The following is a 19,685-nucleotide window of genomic DNA, read 5'->3' as shown; positions in this document are numbered from 1 at the left end:
TTGATGTAATAAACGACAATTAACGTTCGGTTCACATTTGTATTCAGTGAGTCCATTTGGGGACCCCCTGAACAGAATACCGAACGTAATAAAAAGCGGTTAGCTAAGAAAACACAAAGACCCCGTAGACTATAATGGGGTCCGTGTGGTTTCCGCAGAAATCATGCGGAGAGTTAAGTACTGCAAGCAGCACTTTTCTCTTTGCATGACGCATATGGCTTTAATTTTTATTTTTGCATATTTCTTTTTTTTTTTTATATATATATATATCTGGGAAAACGTAACCAAAAACGGAGGGGACACACGCCTTTTTCACTTTTTTTTCTTTTCTTAATTTGTAAAGAAAGTGACTCAGAGTTAGACCATTAGGCAAGGGGCTAGAACCTGTGATATGGAATTATTTTTTCCTCTATTTTGGTCTTTTTAGTGATTTTTAGAAATCCCCCCCCAATAAGGTCATAATTAATCTTTAGGGGGCATTTTAACATTACTTTTTTCTTTTGTGGATTTCCCCTGCAACTGGGACTGATACATTAGCCCCAGCTACAGAAGGAATATGGCCTCCTACCACTTACTCTAGAGCGGCATCTGCAGTTCTCAACCCCTGACAGTTCACATTACCAGTAGGCCCGAAGGGGAGCCACATTTTGGTGGGCCCCCAATAACAGCACATAGGACTCATTGAGCTCTGTGTACACAGTGGTTGGGATGTATGTTTGTTGTAACAGGCTGCTCCCTGGTTCTACAGCTGTACAATCTTATACAGTTTCTCATTACTACAAGGGTGTAAGTTACATCCTTGCAGAGATAGATGCCGAGCGCCCAGACGAATCCAGTCAATGTGCAGTCTACGTCTGATTAATATGGTGCCCATCTTGAACCAAATGTTTTCTTAATGCACTTACACCAGGTAACTGATATAAATACATTGATAAATCTCCCCATATAGCACTGAGTGATAATACTTGCAGCCTTCAGTGCATAGGAATTGATACAGATACCAGTGAAGGCATTCAAAGCTGTAAAAATATCCATACACTGTGCTCCCCCTAGTGGTTTCTGCAGGAAAATATCATGGATACATATTGGAAAGCAGAAGTTCGGCACAAGGCCCTATAGCAGCTGCATGGCAAGTACGCCACTGCTTAGGACTAGTGTCTGTGTCCCGTGGTCAACAAGAACATTATCCAGTCAAAATTGCAAAATTAATTCTTTAATTTCTCTATACACATTATATAAAGTCAATATATTGGGAAAGGATTAGGGAACAGATTTTATTATTACTAACAAATTCACTGCTCCTTGAGAAGTCAATGGTGCAGTGATCAGTCCATTGGAGGTATAGTCTTATATGGGTTCATAATGCCTTTTGGATCCAGCATACGTTTAATCTGCTGCATGAGGTGTACTGCTCCCATGGACTTGCTGTAATATATATGGTCTCTCTTTTTGAATCCCAGTCCATGCTCAGCACTGATACTGCCGTTGTGTTTAGCTGTCCAGTCATACACAAAAGGCTCCAGCAACGACTGTAAGGAGTTGCTGTGCGACTTTGCTGTAATATTTAAATGCAAGTTTCCATCACCTGTAGAAAAAATATAAGATGTGATATATAAAATCCCACCACATATCTATGATAAAGCTGATGATTGCTACAGTACCTTATAAAGTGCACTACAGTATAAAATATGTCCATCATTTACAATGAAGAGTCGGATTTAGGTAAAGCATTCACAGGGCCCACCGCAATATTATGAAGGTGAAGGTCCAAAAAGGGGTGTCACTGATTCAGTAGACATAAACCAGACAACTTAGCCCAACCAGATCCAGTAGATCACAAATTAATGAAAACAATAGAGGTGAGCGAGTACTATTGGAAACAGCCGTTTCAAATAGCACGCACCCATAAGAATGAATGGAAGCGGCCGGCGTGCAGACTTGGCTGGCCGCTTAACCCCCTGCATGCCAGCTGCGTCCATTCATTCCTATAGGTGCGTGCTATTCGAAAAAGGAGTTTCGAATAGTACTCGCTCATCTCTAGAAAACAACATTTGGGGCCAAGTTAGGGCTCGTTCACACGGGGCAAGAGGGGGTGGATTTTGATGCAGAATCCGCCTCAAAATCCACCTCCTCACAATAGAGGTTATGTAGACCGCTAGCGGAAAAAAAAAATAAAAAAAGAAGCAAAATAACCTTTCTTCAGGCGGATTCCGCCTCAGGAAATCAATACAAGTCAATGGGAGGTGGAAAAACCTCTAGCATTTTTTGGCAAAAACAGTTAGCGTTTTTTGGCGCGTTTTTTTTGGCAAAAAAAAAACAAAACAAAACACCAGGCGGTTTTTTCAAGGTCCATTCACTGTGCTGGAGGAAAAAACCTGAAACAAAAAAGGCCTCAAAAAAACGCTCCAAAAAAAAAAAAAGCTTCCTAATTCCGGAGTGGATTTTTTCCTGAAAAAATTCCTCGACCACCCTACACATGTGAACTAGCCCTTACAATATAATCCTTTCCTGTAGTATAATCTTTTCCTGCCAAGCACTTCTAATATGGTGATAACGGTGGCTCAGAAGTTGAGCTCATGTCACCTGCAACAAGTGTCAGATATAGAATACAGCTAAAAAAGGAAAAAAAAAAAAAAAAAAAAAAAATTGCCTCACAACCAATACTGAGAATCAAAATATATACAAAAAAACACAGTGCACGAACATAATAAACCTCCCGGTCTAGGTCAAATGAACTATTGCAAAAGAAAAAATAATTTCAGCACTTGAAAAATGTAATAATTTAAGAAAATAAAACTTTTAATGGAAAATATACAAAAAAAAAAAAAAAAAAAAAGCAAAACACAAGAACCAAAAAAAGTAATAGAAAGACGCACTTACGACATGTAATGACAAGTGACACAAGACACGACTGGTAGCTGGTTGTCTACGCGTTTCGGGGCAGAAGCTCCTTCCTCTTCCACTGCCATGAGGAAGGGGCTTTGGCCCCGAAACGTGTAGGCAACCAGCTACCAGTCGTGTCTTGTGTCACTTGTCATTACATGTCGTAAGTGCGTCTTTCTATTACTTTTTTGGTTCTTGTGGTTTTTTGTATATTTTTTCCATTAAAAGTTATGTTTTATTAAATTACTACATTTTTTGAGCGCTGAAATAATTTTTTCTTTTGCAATATGTTACAGCTGACCTTGCTCCAACAGTCAGGGACAGGTACAGCTCTTGTTTAACACTTTAGATGCTGAAAGTCGATAGCACCGTGGCATCTACTGTAAGTGGGACCTAAATCTATCCCTTTAACCAACAATTCTCTCATGATTGGAGCCCTGATTGCACAGAGAGTGGGCATACATGCACAGAGTGCAACTGAGTCCCATTAAAATATATGGGACTGAGCTGTATTACATATTGCGCTTACCACACCTTGGCAATTACATTTTACATTAACTATGCAGAAAGTGGGCCTGCGTGTTTCCAAATGACTGCATTAAATGCCAGTCTGGCTCTGACTTTAGTTAAGTTTCTTTTTGTCAAGAATTTATGTTGATGATGATAAATCTTCCGCTCATTCACTTTGAAGCACAAAGATATTCCCCATAGTGTATGGATGATCCCTAAGTAGTGGTGCTTGCACCATCAAGGTCACTTTTGTAGGTAGCTTTGGCACAAATAGACTCTTAATGATAGCAGAGTATCTGTATCAAACGTAAATTTTTAGCCTAAATTTATACGTGATAAATCCATGAAAAAAGCACTGCAGTAAAGTGCAGTATCTTACCTAAATGTCCATAACCAACCACACTCTTAGCGTACGCCCCTAAAAGGACCCTTGTTTCTTCAACCAGTGCGTACAGTTTTTCCACAGGCATTGATAGGTCATATTTGTAGACATAACCATCAAGGGCTAGAGCCTCTGTGATACGTTCCCGGAGGGCCCATATTCCCTGTACATAGAGAGGAAAGAAAAGTGATTTGAGGTGAATATAAAGCTATAGAAACACACACATGTATATAGAGAAGGTTTTTGGGTTGGTTTGTTTTTCACTACACAAGTGTGGGATGGATCTGCTCCATTGTGGTTTTTTGCCCTAATAAAATGTGATGCTCCATATGGTGCCATATTTAATGGGACATTTGATTATATTTTCAAGTTGCATCCTGGATAAATTGTTTTTTTCCCCCAAAAAAACAACATTTATCACCTATTCACGGAACGTGCGAAAAATATACAATTGTTTGGGGTTGACTGAAGGGACCAGCACTGATCATAAGAAATGTGGCCCTCGAGTCTCATGTGGTAATGGAGTGGTAGCATGCGTGGCCCCCGCTTTGCTTTAGAAAGTGATTGAGTGAGGCGCTCAGCTATCTTTGTCATTGCCATAGAAGATCAGAACCCCAGCGTAGATATCCTGTCGATATATTCTTCTCACTAGTAATATTCTAACCTATTGCTTATCTGAATACCAATAAGCATAACATATCTTATTCATTGATCATTTTGCTCCTTCAATGCTTCTAAACAGTCATCTTGTCATGGAAGTGGTCTTAAATAGTGAATGGTTAGCACCCATGCCTTGCAGGGCTGAAGTCCTAAGTTAGAGTCCAGCCAAGGACGACATCTGCAAGGAGTTTTTCCCGTTTTTTGCATGGGTTTCCTTCAGGTGCTTCTGATTCCACCCATACTCCGAAGACATACTGTCAGAGAATGTAGATTGTGAGCCCTATATGGGGCAGTGACTGATAATGTCTGTAAAGCGCTGCGGAATATGATGGTTCTATGCAAGTAAGCAAAATAAATATGTGCAGTGGTATATGGACATAATATTATTACCTGGGCAAATATAGGTAAATAATAGCACATCTATGCAGTACAAAAAAATAAAATGGCTCTTTAATACCACTGATAATTACTGTAGATTCAGCTCATACCATGATTTTAGTCTGGTCTGTTCCTACTGTTCCTGACGTCACAAGTCCAGAGTCCACTGCATTCTCCAGAAATCTATTGAGTTTTGCTTCATCGTGCTTTCCATAAGATCCAGAGGTTTCCACCAATACATAAAATGCATTGTCTGCAATAATAAAATACCAACATCAAAGGGGTTATCACAGTAAAAACCACTTATCTCTTAACCTGTGGATAGATGAGGGTCTGACTGCTGGACCCACTTTGAGCAAAACAGCCTCCTTCATGAGAATGAAGCACCAGTGTGCTTGTATGTCTGGTGCTCCATTCACTACTATGGGGCATCAGAGACTTTTAGTCTCCTTTCTCCTGATCGCTGGGAGACCCCATGGAGAGTGGATAGCGGTGTTCAATTTGGCAACCCCCTTACACCAATATCTCCAATGGTCACCACAAGTTGTCGGATGTCACTGACCTGGTAAAGGATTGATAAGGTTCAGATGCATTTGTACCATCCTCATAGACTCCGCGTCCATGAACTCACAGGCAGACAGAATCTCTCCCAGTTGATCTCTGCACATGGTAAATATCTGCAAAACTTGGCTGAAATATTCACATCCTGGAGGAAATTATAAGAAGGACCATTAGTGAAACAGCATATGCCCTAAATACAGTCATACTATACAACAATGTGCACGATACAGTGAGGCTTTACCTTCCGTTAGGCTGCAAGATCAATACTGTGGCAGATATGTCAGAAAGTGTGTGTGGGGGGGTAGATTACCACTTGGCCCTCTTATCTCTGAACAGAGTTATATTGAGGGGGGTGAGCTTTGGAAAGTCTGTTTTTGTTAGTAAGATCTCCTGGTGATAAGCAGATCATAGCAAATCTCAGTGACACGACCCCCAATCATAACCTGTAATCTTTGGCAAAACCCAGCAGCAAAAATGCAGGATGACACCGTGGTCACTGAAATTAATGGGTTGCTTGTATAAAATATAGATGTGCTGGGTTAAAAGAACAGGTACAGGATCTGTTAATTTCAAATTTGCTACTAGTCCTATATATAGGTTGGGGCCACTAATCTACTAGCCATGATACGCAGCTGGGATTTAGGTCCTCAAACCTATGAAACAAACTGCCTGTCCCCGCAATGTGGAGAACATTGATTTATAACTCACTGGCAGATGAGTCTGGATGTCCTCCTGTGATCTAGAAAGTCGAGGTCAGCATCACTCGATTCACAGCCGATGTGCAGGGCATGTATAGTGAAGAGAGTTTTAGGGTCCATTCATGCTAGCAGAAAAAGGAACCCATTGGGAGGCGCTTTTTTTTCAGCGCTGAAATTCCACACCAAATTCCTCACCATTTTCCTTCCTGTGAATGGACCCTTACTGCTCCCAGCATCGCTGGATGCAATGCACATACGTCCATGTAGACTCCAGGGCTCATCTGCCAGTTACAACTCAATTTTCTCCTTATGGCGGGGATGGGAAGCTGTAATTTACACCAGTTTGGGACCCCAAGACCCCGACTGCATAATGTTATGCTGGAGTTATAGTGGCCCAAAACCACCATTGAGGTTCTCTAACTTCCTTATGCCACATTCCAGAGATGGTGCCTGCTTTAAGGGGTTTTTCAGTCTTATAAGACAGGTGACATTCTTTGAATAGGTCATGGTTAGGCCTTATTTGTACGGAGTGCTGATTTAACGTTTTAGAAAAAAAAAAAAAAAAAAAAAAAAAAAAAAAAATATTGAGGTACTCAGTGTTCTGCGCAATAATTAACGGGGCTCTACCAGCAAAATTATGCCGTATGAGCCCCACATATACCTTTAAAAAGGCAATTCAGGCACCGCTAATCTTATTTTAACCCCCCTTCACCCCGTTTTAAAATAAAACCATAAAAACATATTTGTAAATCATACCAATCGTACACGGTGGGCGGTCCTCCATGGTCCGACGTCATCTTGCTGTCACGCTATCTTGTGCATGCACAATACGCTCGCTTAGTTCTAAGGGGTACTTAGAACTACAACAAAAATGGCGCCGACGTGTGCGCAGTAGCGCTCCGGAGTAGCGCTACTGCGACCACGCGGGATTTGAACACAACCTGCCGGAAGAACAGAAGATCAAGGCGGGGAAGAGCCAGGACAGGAGGACGTCGCTGGAAGAAGAAAGAAGAGGAAGGCGGGACATCAAGATTATGTCGGACAGTGCAGGGCCGCCCACCATGCACGATAGGTATGATTTATAAATATGTTTTTATGGTTTTATTTTAAAACGGGGGGGGAGGTTTAAAACAACATTTGCGGTGCCTGAATAGCCTTTGTAAAGGCTATTCACGCATATGTGGGGCTCATACAGCATAATTTTGCTGATAGATCCCCTTTAATGTCGACAACTAGATAAAAGTAATTAGAATCTGACTTACAGCTGTAATACAGAGAATAGACTACCTCAGTATTACAGCCTTGTGAACCTGAAAATATTCTAACAAAATAGAGCAGCATGCTGTGCTATCTTGCACATTAGAATGCCAGGACCCATATACACAGGACAATGCTCCTTATTGCCCCCTATACACAGTATAATGCTCATTAATATCCCATAGTAGAATGCTCTATATTGTCCTCTATACATAGTGTAATGTTCCAGAATAAGTTCCTCACACGGTATGATACCCCAGAAAGTATAAAGCCTATTAGTGATCCCAACATAGTTTAATGCCTATTAAAGGACACGACTGGTGACGGCTCATATAGTTTTATGTTGTGTAATGACGGTAACTTCTGTTACAAAATTGTCTCACCACTGTATAAGCAATGCTATGGATTTTGGGGAGCCGTATATTAGAGCTTACCCGTACATTGTCCAGTATCTTGGCAAACATCGTAGCCGGCTTTGGGCTAATATTTAGGGTGAGAAGTTGCTACATAGCTGATTAATCTACATGGGTAGAACTCAAAGGGCTGCTGAATTCAGCTGAGCATATTGACACATTGTATGTGAACTCCACTTGCAGCCCTCAGATTAGCACTAATTCCCTTACCTCCAGGAGCATTGTTGGTTGCCAGTCATAGAGCAGTGACTTGGTGTATGTCAGTAGCACCCAATTCACAGTATTTTGTCCACATAGGGGCTCACACTGTCCCATTTTATATATTTTAAAGTATTTATTAAAAGTTATGTTTTATGGTTTTGTGGGGGGCACCCTTTTGGCAAATTACTTTAATTTCTGGTAGCCCCGGATCCATTGGTTACTTACATGTATAGCAATGCTACCTCCGATGCCGCCCCTGCTACCTCTTGTTTCACCCCCTTACCACATAGATTGTAAACTCTTGTGAGCAGGGCCCTCAGTCCCATTGTGTGAAATGACTATTTCTTTAGTAATTTATCTTTTTTGTCTGTACTTGATGCTATATAAATAAAATGCATTATTAATTACTGTATTATGCCCAGTTAGTTCTCCGCACAGCATTACCTAACTGTGCTTTGTACTTTACTGCCGGTCATCATTCCACCCCTCATATACACTCACCGGCCACTTTATTAGGTACACCATGCTAGTAACGGGTTGGACCCCCTTTTGCCTTCAGAACTGCCTCAATTCTTCGTGGCATAGATTCAACAAGGTGCTGGAAGCATTCCTCAGAGATTTTGGTCCATATTGACATGATGGCATCACACAGTTGCCGCAGATTTGTCGACTGCACATCCATGATGCGAATCTCCCGTTCCACCACATCCCAAAGATGGGATGGATTGAGATCTGGTGACTGTGGAGGCCATTGGAGTACAGTGAACTCATTGTCATGTTCAAGAAACCAGTCTGAGATGATTCCAGCTTTATGACATGGCGCATTATCCTGCTGAAAGTAGCCATCAGATGTTGGGTACATTGTGGTCATAAAGGGATGGACATGGTCAGCAACAATACTCAGGTAGGCTTTGGCGTTGCAACGATGCTCAATTGGTACCAAGGGGCCCAAAGAGTGCCAAGAAAATATTCCCCACACCATGACACCACCACCACCAGCCTGAACCGTTGATACAAGGCAGGATGGATCCATGCTTTCATGTTGTTGACGCCAAATTCTGACCCTACCATCCAAATGTCGCAGCAGAAATCGAGACTCATCAGACCAGGCAACGTTTTTCCAATCTTCAATTGTCCAATTTCGATGAGCTTGTGCAAATTGTAGCCTCAGTTTCCTGTTCTTAGCTGAAAGGAGTGGCACCCGGTGAGGTCTTCTGCTGCTGTAGCCCATCTGCCTCAAAGTTTGACGTACTGTGCGTTCAGAGATGCTCTTCTGGCTACCTTGGTTGTAACGGGTGGCTATTTGAGTCACTGTTGCCTTTCTATCAGCTCGAACCAGTCTGGCCATTCTCCTCTGACCTCTGGCATCAACAACGCATTTCCGCCCACAGAACTGCCGCTCACTGGATGTTTTTTCTTTTTCGGACCATTCTCTGTAAACCCTGGAGATGGTTGTGCGTGAAAATCCCAGTAGATCAGCAGTTTCTGAAATACTCAGACCAGCCCTTCTGGCACCAACAACCATGCCACGTTCAAAGGCACTCAAATCACCTTTCTTCCCCATACTGATGCTTGGTTTGAACTGCAGGAAATTGTCTTGACCATGTCTACATGCCTAAATGCACTGAGTTGCCGCCATGTGATTGGCTGATTAGAAATTAAGTGTTAACGAGCAGTTGGACAGGTGTACCTAATAAAGTGGCCGGTGAGTGTAGTTTGGGCTTATTTTGGGTTTATTGTTCATGTACCCTCACCCCACTCCTTTTCCTTTCCTGCTATTTAACTTCCTACTATCCTGGTCATTTCAATTATAGGCTATAAGCGCTGAGTGACTTCTTAGAGAATGTTGTCATTAATAAGAATTTGGACGCTCATGGTTTACTGGAATAGACTTTTCTTTATTAGATGATAATACTCGGTCAGATATAGATTTCTATGTTGGACGTAGTATTTTTTTTGCATTTCTCTTTCTCATCCCATGTGTTTTGTTTATAAAACAAATATATAATAATGTAAAGTATATACGGAACCTATGAGATGGTGGAAATCAAAAGATATACATTGGACCGCTGTTCACAAGCCAATACTTTCTGTCCTGCCAGTACATGTTATGTTCACATTAATCATGAAAAAGAAAAAAGCGAGTGGATTGAATGAATGAATGACTGATAGAATCAAGCACCTTACCTAAAAAGGCCACATTTACTGCTCTGGGTTTACGCGGGCACATAATGGACAAAGCAGTTATGATGCCTAAAGTTCCTTCTGAGCCAATGAATAGCTGCTTTAGATCATAGCCGGTGTTATCTTTGCGCAGGGAATTTAGACAGTTCATTACAGATCCGTCAGGAAGGACCTAACAACAGATTAAAAAGGACAATGTAAAACTTCTAATTTTGTTTATAAGATATTTATGAAACACCTCGAAAACCTCTTACAGCTTCTAGTCCCAACACTGTCCCTCGCAGGGGTCCATATCGCAGTAGTCTGAGGCCGCCAGCATTTGTAGCCAGGTTGCCCCCTATGTGACAGCTTCCCTTTGCTCCTAGATCTAATGGCATGATATAACCCCGTTCTTCCAGATACTCGTTCAGAGACTCCAAAATGCAGCCTGCCTGGCACACAAGGGCACCTAAAACAAACACAAATATACATTGAAAGCTCACCCACCATCTAGAACAGTGTATATGTCCCTGTTCTTTGAGGGGACTCCACAGATGACCATTGTTCAAAGCAAATTTGGGTGGAAATCTCTAAAAGTTGCACTAGTGATACCAAAAGCAGTCATGCACTATAATCGTGTTTCTCAGCCCTGCTATCACCGGGTACTCAAAAAGTTGTGCTAAAGTCCCCCGAAAAGCCATAATCATAAGCCGTTCTACAAGCTAAAGGTGCAGGATAGGAATAGTACACGTGTTCCTTACAAAGCTGGTCAGACATACCACAGATTGGGAAATTAGGCGCCATTGGATTAAATTAGGACTAGAACATGAATGGCCAAAGTAAAAATTTAACCTACTTACTAGAATAGCTAACTTACTCCATGTAGTACTGTATACAACACATGAACCCTGGACAGCACCCTCATGGTCGGAGGTAGTGCAAATGATCATGTGGTTTTCAATGTATATTGTCTTATCCTGGAATACCTACATACAACACCACAAATCAACATGGTTGTTCTAAAGTCTGCCTAGAAGTGTAATTTGTGGCAAAAGACAACAGAGCCTGGGGGTGACTGCACCGCCTTAAATTAAGACCCTGCAGACAAACAGAGTAGTCACATCCCTGCCCAGGAGCGTTTCGGCACCCCTAAAGAAGAGAAGTACTATAAGCATAGATACATTACAGTTTGAAGGCCAGTTACAGATTTTGCATTAGGCCCAGGACCTTCACTTTATGCCCCTGCATCCCCTATAGCTAGTCTTCTCACTTCTCTCAACTTTTGAATAATTCAAGGGAAATTTAACAAGACTGCTGCCAATCTTGACCTTCTGTGTGATGGAGTGAGATCCTCCTCATTTAGCAAGAGGTGCATATCTCTTAATAACTTTGGTGTATCTTTGCCCCCTCCCCCTTCCCCTTGCACCAGAAACTAAAATCTAGCAGCGGTCATAGCTTAGAGTGTTATTCTTTTCCAGTTTCTGGTATGGAATGTTCACAGAACAGTTATAAAAAAGGCAACACGGTGGCTCAGTGGTTAGCACTGCAGCGCTGGAGTCCTGGGTTTGAATCCCGCCAGGAACAACTGCAAGGAGTTTGTATGTTCTCCCCGTGTTTGCGTGGATTTCCTCCCATTCTACAAAGACATACTGATAGGGAAAAATGTACATTGTGAGGGAAAAAAAAATAAAAAAAAATGGACCCCACCCAATGGCTACTTGGTTCAATAGAATGTACAAAATTTCACAAACTTAAACTAGAATCTCATTTAGGATACAGAACATGAAAACTGAGTGTAAGGAGAGTAAATCAGAAACTCACCAGAAATCTCATCAAACTTAATCACCCGATCCATGAGAGCAGTGGAGACAATGATCTCATCGAATACAGGGACACTGCCTCCGACTAAGCCTGTGTTTCCTCCCTGAGGTGTTACAGCCAGACAGCGTTCATTACAATACCTGTAAGCACACACACAGGAATCTAGTAATCGTAGAATTTTTGATAAAAACATATGACAATTACAATCAATAAAAATACATTTCTATAACCAGGTAAAAAAAAAAGTAATACAACAATAATAGATTGACACCTGGCACCAACACCAGGCAGCTATTCACAGCAGCTACATGGCAATACACAGTAGACTGAGCCAGACGAAGCTCCATCCATTGTGAAGTGGCCACGCCAAGTTATTGCAGCTCAGTTCCCATTCACTTGTACAAACATGTATTAATCACACAGATTTATGCATTGCCCACTGTAATATTTAGAAAATTATCTCCACATGGAAAACCGCAAGTACAAACACTTACTTCAGGATCTTAACAACTTCTTGTGTGGTCCGAGGCTTTAGAAGTACTTTGCTATGTCCTAATAATAAGAAAAAAATTATGCATGAAGTATTGTTCAAATGTAACAAAACTAAAGTCTATATCAGGGTGCACAACCAGCAGCCCGCTATGCTTTTCTGTGCAGCCCTCAACCATCTTTGGCAACCCCATAATTAGGACTCTTCTGTATTCAGTGCCCCACAGAAGAAAAGATGGCTGTGTTCTAAAGTGGTTGCCACCACTGTGCTACACAGTCCAGTCATATTAATGTGACCACCGCCTACTTTTGACGTCAACGTTAAATAACGAGTCGCAGCAGGCACGTGTCATCAGCCATCTGGGTGCACTCATCATTGTGGAAGGCACGATGGATCAATACAAGTATGCATCTATCCTTGTTTACCATGTTCATCCCTACATGCGAATTGTTTTTCCTCAGGATGATGGCATCTACCAGCAGGACAATGCGACGTGCCATAAAGCTCACAGTGTACGTGCGTGGTTCGAGGAGCACCAGGATGAGTTTACCGTACTCCCTTGGGAAGCAAATTCCCCGGACTTGAACCCAAATCGAGAATCTGTGGTACTACCTCGATCGGGTTGTTCGCGCCATGGATGCTCAACCACGTAACCTAGTGCAGCTGACCACGGCACTGGAGACGGCATGGCTCAACATCCCAGTGAACATCATCACAACATCCCCTCTCTTCCTGCACGTCTCGCAGTGGTCCGCTCTGCAAAAGGTGGTTATTCTGGATTTTGACAGGTGGTCACATTAATGTGACTAGACTGTGTATTTGGGGTAAGTGAAATGCGTGTCCAAAACTACAATGGGGAAAGCAAAGCTTACGCACACTCTTTCAATTCCTTTTCGCTGGCGGGGCAAATCGGACAGCAGAAGACCCCCACTCTCTGGCCAAGTGTAAATTCCAGAAATAATCATCAGATACTTATAGCAAATACTATCAATAGGTCAGATAAGACAAATATTCAACCAGTGTATTACAGAGCAGGGATGTGTTCTGATGGCCTCTAGCATTGGCTTACCTGCCCTAAGAGCAATAGGATGGGACATGTTGAAATTGAACAGCCTGATCTTTTTCTCCCCTGACATCTGCTATCTGGGGAAAATTGTAACAGTCCCATACACATTAGATGGTTAGACAGTCCTACTGACATCTATGGGTAGTGCCCAGAATTAATCTAATACAGTATGTACAGCCAACTTTATATATCTTACCCAATAGTTGCCCCAGGTTTCACCCCTTTTAGCACACGAACGTATCCCTTACCTTTCACTGTTCGTAACCAGTCAACATTATGAGGTCTCAAGTCACTTTCATCAGTGATAACTCTACCAGGGATAATGTTCTGAAAGTGCCGGACATCTTCTTCCGTGACATCTGCAAATGGCAGACGTTTCACATTGTACCTTAACTCGGTGAGTGGTGGATCCGTTGCTTGACTCATGAATCTAGAATTTAACAATAAGGGAATCTGTCCCCATCGGGGCTCAGTTAGCTGAAGGATCCTCACCATTTTCCATAATTTTCTGGAACCCACCTTGAGCCCAAAATAGCTCATATTTACCTGTAAGAAATTGACATTATTACTATGTCAAGTAACCAACACTTTGTACACAGCATACAGAGCTTTACAATCCTGAGACATGAGTGCAGCTACTGGAGTTTGTATTAGGGCCCATGACTTGTGTCTGGATGGTGATGCAGTTTATGGGTGAAGCCACATTTCTTGGAAATCCTACTTTTTTTGTTGCAGAATTTTGCGGTGATTTCCGCCCCTTCACAAAAGCCAAGAGTGGGTTTAGCAGAAGGGAAAAGTATAAGAACTTCCTATTTATGTCCCATTCCTTTTGAATCCAATTTTTAAAGGGATTATCCATTTTCTAATATTAATGGCCTATCCTATCACAATGGCTAATGTGGTCTGTTAAATTTGGCACTACTTGCCAGGAATGTCAGACACTAAATGAACTAATTAATTTAAAAAATATATACATATGTGTATATATATATATATATATATATATATATATATATATATATATATATATATAGTTAATTCTTGACCGATCAATATAATCCATAATCTGATGCCAGATTGAATAAATTTTAATATGTTTTCTTTCTCCTTGATCCCCTGTTTGTGTATGCAGAAATGAAAACAGAGTTTGGACTTTCCTTTAACCGGTTAGTGACCAAGCAATAGACTTTCTACATCGTTCACTAATAGGCTTTACCCCAATGCAGTATACTTTCTGGGTGTCTTGCATCAGAATAAAATGTGAAGCAGGTGCCGGGGTGTGTATTCAGTAGTAACTGCGCTATTTAGATTGCTCCAGAAAGAGGGAACAGGAGGGTGTGGATGCCTTTACATCAGAAACTAATAGGGAGCTATAGTGTGTGGTGGAAGCAGCATCATTGTACGCTACAAATTGAAAGGAGCCATTAGGCGGAGTTCACACAGTTTTTTTGGTCAGGAATCCGCCTCAAAATCAGCCTCCAAAAAAAGCCTCCCAATAGAGTTCTTTTCAGTGGCAGGGCACAAAAAGAAATGAAAGGGATGAGGCGGAGTCAAAGGAGACATTGGTGGGGTTAGGGGTACAGTTTAATAAGTAAACTATCTGCTGCAGCACCCTATGCTCACTGCCATAATAGTCTACCGATGTCTCCTCTGCAAGTTTGGAGGTATATATAAAGGGGTAGGGGCACTTATGGAACCTTTGCACTGAGCCCACCAATATGTTGATATGTCGCTGGGTCAGCATACCTTGCTCTACTCAAGTAGATCCGAAGTTCAGTTTTCTAGGAGTACTAATAAAAAATAAAAAAAAAACTTAAATCCCCATCCCAATATTTTTGTAAAAGAAACCCCCCCACACATCAAGCCTGTAATGACCAGATAAAACCTACTATAACACTATATTTTTGAATGGTGAAGGGGGTGTGGTAATATAACAACAATGGCACAATTGCCATTATATTAATTAATAATAAATAATAAGTCTTTCCACAAAAAAAACAAAAAACCCCTCACAATATTTGCAAAAGATTGTTTGGTCATTAAGGGGTTAAAAGAAGTCCTCCCTGCTGTATTATGCATGCTCCCGGGCATACTACTAGTGTAGACGTAGGAGCCAGTACTAGATATCTCTGCAGACTCCCCTGCCTGACTTGCTGCCGTCCTATGTAACCCTGGTCGCGCCTATTACAGGCTCAGCAGCAATGCCTGCCTATGGGCCTGGATTAGTACAAGGCCTGTTACATAGGGCACAAACAATGAAATCGCCAGAACACAGCCAGACCTACAAGTACCTGCTTTCTGCCTGGACTAACTGTGCTCTCTCTTTCCTCCTTCCTGTAAGTGAATGGTATGATCCTGCTCCCCCTACTGTTGAAAGAAATAGTTGGATCACATGAAGAAGTGCTCTCGTTGTGGCCATCTTTGTTAAGGGCAAGGTTTGCCCATATTACCTCGTAGCAAAATATAACAACGAGTTAAACAAACCTAGCTGCTTTAACCACTTCTGTACCAGGCCAATGTGTGGTCCAGGACCAGGCACAGTTTAGGTTTTTTTGTATGGACGGTTTTGAGGGCTGTCACATTTTTATCACATGTGTTAATTCAACTAATTTCTGCATCTTTTTTGGGGGGGGCACATAGGACTTTATTTTTATGTTGTTTTTATTTTTGCAGGTGTTTTAATTTTTTTTAGACCCAGGAAAATATGAACAAAATAGGAGGGAAATCGTGTCTGTCTTTTACTTTTCATTTTTTTAAATTTGATAACACAAAGTACTACTAAAAAATTTTCTAAAATAATTTTTCCTCTCCGTTGCGGTAATTTTTATTTTGTACAATGTCATTGCGGGTGGGGCTATAACCTTTAATAAGGGCGTTTTATTAACAAGTTATTTCATTTAAATTATTTTATTATTTTATTTACTTTTTAAAATTTTTCATATTTTTTTTTTCTACATTGTGTCCCTATAAGGTCATAATTGACCTTTGGGGACATCGGAACACTTTTTTTGTGGTGGAGGCTGATATCCCCTGTAACGGGGGCTGGTACATTTAGCCCCAGTGGCAGGAGTGATACAGCCTCATGCACACCAGTATATAGCTTATAGAGCTGCTCTGGGACCTTGCCACGCTTTTAGGAGCTTTTTTTGGAGCTTTTTTTTGTTTTTTTTTGTAAAAACAGCTTAAAAAAAAAAAAGCCAGTCTGTTTTCCTCTCCCTTAAAGTGAATGGGCTGGGGGGAAAAAAGCAAGTTTTTCGCCTCCCATTCACTTCTATTGCTTTCTTCAGGTGAAAAACACCTGAAGAAAGGTCACGTCGCTTCTTTTTTTCTGCTAGCAGAAAAAAAAAAAAAAGCTAGCAGTCTACATAGACCACTATTGTAAAGGGGCGGATTTTGAAGCTAAATCCGCTATCAAAATCAGCCTCTTTGCCCCCGTGTGAACTAGCCCTTAGACTCCAGCGAGCATCGGATCTGTCTATGAGAGATGAGTCGTCAGCAGCAGCCTCTCTGCTCTCACACACATAGAGAATAGCAGACGGTGCTCTCAGACACTTCTGGAGTCCATGGAGAAGGCTAATTAGCATATGAATAAAAATGGGCTCATTCAAACACTACTGAGGCAATTTACATACTAAAGGTAGGTGTGGAATAGACTTTCTAAAGGATATGCAAGGATGTGCTTAGCTAAAAATGACTTTTCCCAATGATAGAGCTCCTTTAATAAATTGCACACTCAGAAATTTGTTACTAGATTGTGCAGCCCAGTCAGTGAAATACAGTACAGGCTTTTTAGCAAATATTTTCTGTATACTTTACAAGAATGCTTCAGTTTTCTGTCTTGCTGACACGTGTTTCATGAGAACTGTAGGGCCACGTGTTGCAGGTCACTTTAATAAAAATATTCAGCTTATGCTGTATGTTTTATCTGTTTACAGTATCTACCATTGGTACACATATCACAATGTGCATTAGGCTAAGGCCCCACATAGCGAGCCACAGCCAGAAAGCAATGCAGAAATAACCGTGGCAGAAACGCATTGCTTTTCACAGAAAGTCTGCAGACTTTTCCTCTGCTGACTTTCTGCTTCAATTATACCTATACAGAAACCACCAGCGTTTCTATAAGTATAATTGACATGCTGCGATGATGGGTTTTCAAATTGCTACATGTCCACAGCAGATATTTTTCCGCAATGTGTGGATGGGAGTATCCAGAATCACTTCCATTTTGTAGGTACTGTAAAACACCGCATTTATGCACCCAGATATCAGTGGAGTTACGTAGTGACGTGTATCTTTTAGCTGTCCTTATATTGGGTCATCAATAGCATATCTGTGGGATCTGACGCACTCGCCAATCAGCTATTTAGTGTGGGTGCAGTGATTGGACAAGTATTCCAGCCTCTTCAGTGAATACCAGGTCTAGGGCAGCTGTGCTTAGTATTGCAGAGAATACCACTTAGGGCTCGTTCACATCTGCACCCGGTCTCCGTACTTCAGGTTTCCGTTTCCTGCATAAAACAGAGCAGGAGACGGAAACCTGCAAGAGTCTCTCTCACCCATTCATTTGAATGGGTGAGAAAGATGTCCGGCCGTGAGCGGCGGTGAGCGTTTTATGCTCTCCGCCGCGAAACCGGGTTTTATAATCTGGACACAGAGTCGGACATGCAGTACTCTGTGTCCGTATTAAAAAAAAAACGGTTTCGCGGCGGAGAGCATAAAACGCTCACCGCCGCTCACGGCCGGACCCGGCCTGGCATGCAGAAGACGGAAACCACAGAACGGACAAAAAGCGCCCTGCTCGATCTTGCCAAGGTTTCAGCCACAGAATCCGCAGTACCAGAATTTCCGTTGATTTGGCCCATCCATTTAGACCTCAGTGTTGGAAAGCCACAGTGGAATGCAGATGTTTTCCTTCAGTATTCTGCCATCAGGAGACAGAATATGAGGTGGATGTCAGCCTCAAATTCCTCTTCATTTTCTGTTGCATGAACATAGCCAAATGGTCAGCAGATGAAGGGCTCATGCACACAGAGATTTCAGGTGCAGAAAAAAGGCCTCCCATTGACTTCAATGGGAGGCTTTTTTCCGCGTCCGAAAACTCTGAGCGCAAGAGCTTAAAATACTAAATAAAGTTAGTCCTTAGTGCTAAACAACAAAATGAGGATTGGACACAATTATTTGGCACAAACATTGGGAGCTTTCTTCCAAATAATTGCAGTGCTAGAAGGCCAGCTTCTGGGTTACATTTTGAAGAGGCTTTCCCCACACCCCATAGGGATATAGTAAGCCCATGCATCTAATATGGCTCTATACATAATAATCATGGGGATATATATGGAAGTAAAATATTCAGATGCAAATTCTAGAGCATTTTTTTTTTTTTTTTTACAGCGGCAGAAGTTATGCCAACATCTTCAAGGAGTTTGTATGTTCTAAGTCAAATGCACGTCAATTTCTACAGCAAATACAGGGAAGATTTGTTAAATTCCACTTTCTTGATACGTTAATTCACTGCTCATCATCAGTTTGCAAATCCATACAGAAAATCCACAGTGATCCATCCTGTGTGAACGCCCCCTTATGTACACGTATAACGAATTAACACTGAATTTAGACGAGATAACACAAAATACTTTATTTATGAATGACACAGAGTCAACAAGTTCAAAAATACAGGAATCTTAGTCCAGCTTTGCAAAGTCCTTCAAGAAACAGTATGCAATCCTTTCACAATCAGAGTGGTCTGTTCAGTAAAAATATATTTTTAATAAAAGCCTCCATACATGACTATAAGAATTGGGGGGGGGGGGGGGAGACATCTTTCCAGCTAAGGCCATGTTCACATCTGCAGCCGGTATTCTGTTCACGGAGTCCACATGGGGACCCCCAGAACAGAATACTGAATGCAATGACAAGTGGTGAGCAATGAAAGCACACAGACACAATAGACTATAATGGGGTCCATGTGTTTTCTGCACAGTGTCTGCACGAGTCATGTGGAGAGAAAAGTAGATCATGAAGTACATTTCTCTCAGCATGTTCCATGCGGACACCGCACAGAAAACACACGGACCCCATTATAGTCTATGGGGTCCATATGCTTTCATTGCTCACTGCTTGTCAATGCGTTCAGTATTCTGTTCAGGTCCCAAACTGCATAGCGAACACAGATGTGAACCAGGCCTAAGAATTATAAGTC

At 41.6% G+C, this 19,685-nt stretch overlaps 1 protein-coding gene across 2 annotated transcripts; it reads right to left on the bottom strand.

The window, feature by feature from the left end:
* Positions 1–1,257: 1,257 nt before the first annotated feature.
* On the bottom strand, positions 1,258–15,843 carry D2HGDH (D-2-hydroxyglutarate dehydrogenase). Of its 2 annotated transcripts, none has more exons than XM_075266757.1 (10): positions 15,775–15,843; positions 13,732–14,029; positions 12,422–12,479; positions 11,928–12,067; positions 10,382–10,575; positions 10,131–10,299; positions 5,376–5,519; positions 4,924–5,066; positions 3,773–3,938; positions 1,258–1,585 (listed from the first exon to the last, which is right to left on the bottom strand). In XM_075266757.1, the coding sequence occupies exons 2-10, from the start codon at positions 14,021–14,023 to the stop codon at positions 1,326–1,328; spliced, it is 1,566 nt and encodes a 521-aa protein (XP_075122858.1). In that variant the 5' UTR covers positions 14,024–14,029; positions 15,775–15,843; the 3' UTR covers positions 1,258–1,325. The 2 variants fall into 2 exon arrangements, with proteins under 2 accessions (XP_075122858.1, XP_075122859.1); XM_075266758.1 differs by having other exon boundaries at positions 13,732–13,936; positions 15,775–15,812.
* Positions 15,844–19,685: the final 3,842 nt, after the last annotated feature.

Source organism: Leptodactylus fuscus, chromosome 3 (genome assembly GCF_031893055.1).
Source record: "Leptodactylus fuscus isolate aLepFus1 chromosome 3, aLepFus1.hap2, whole genome shotgun sequence".
Taxonomy (NCBI): Eukaryota; Metazoa; Chordata; class Amphibia; order Anura; family Leptodactylidae; genus Leptodactylus; species Leptodactylus fuscus.
Note: the sequence above shows the minus strand (reverse complement) of the source record. Positions and strands in the feature narration are given on the sequence as shown.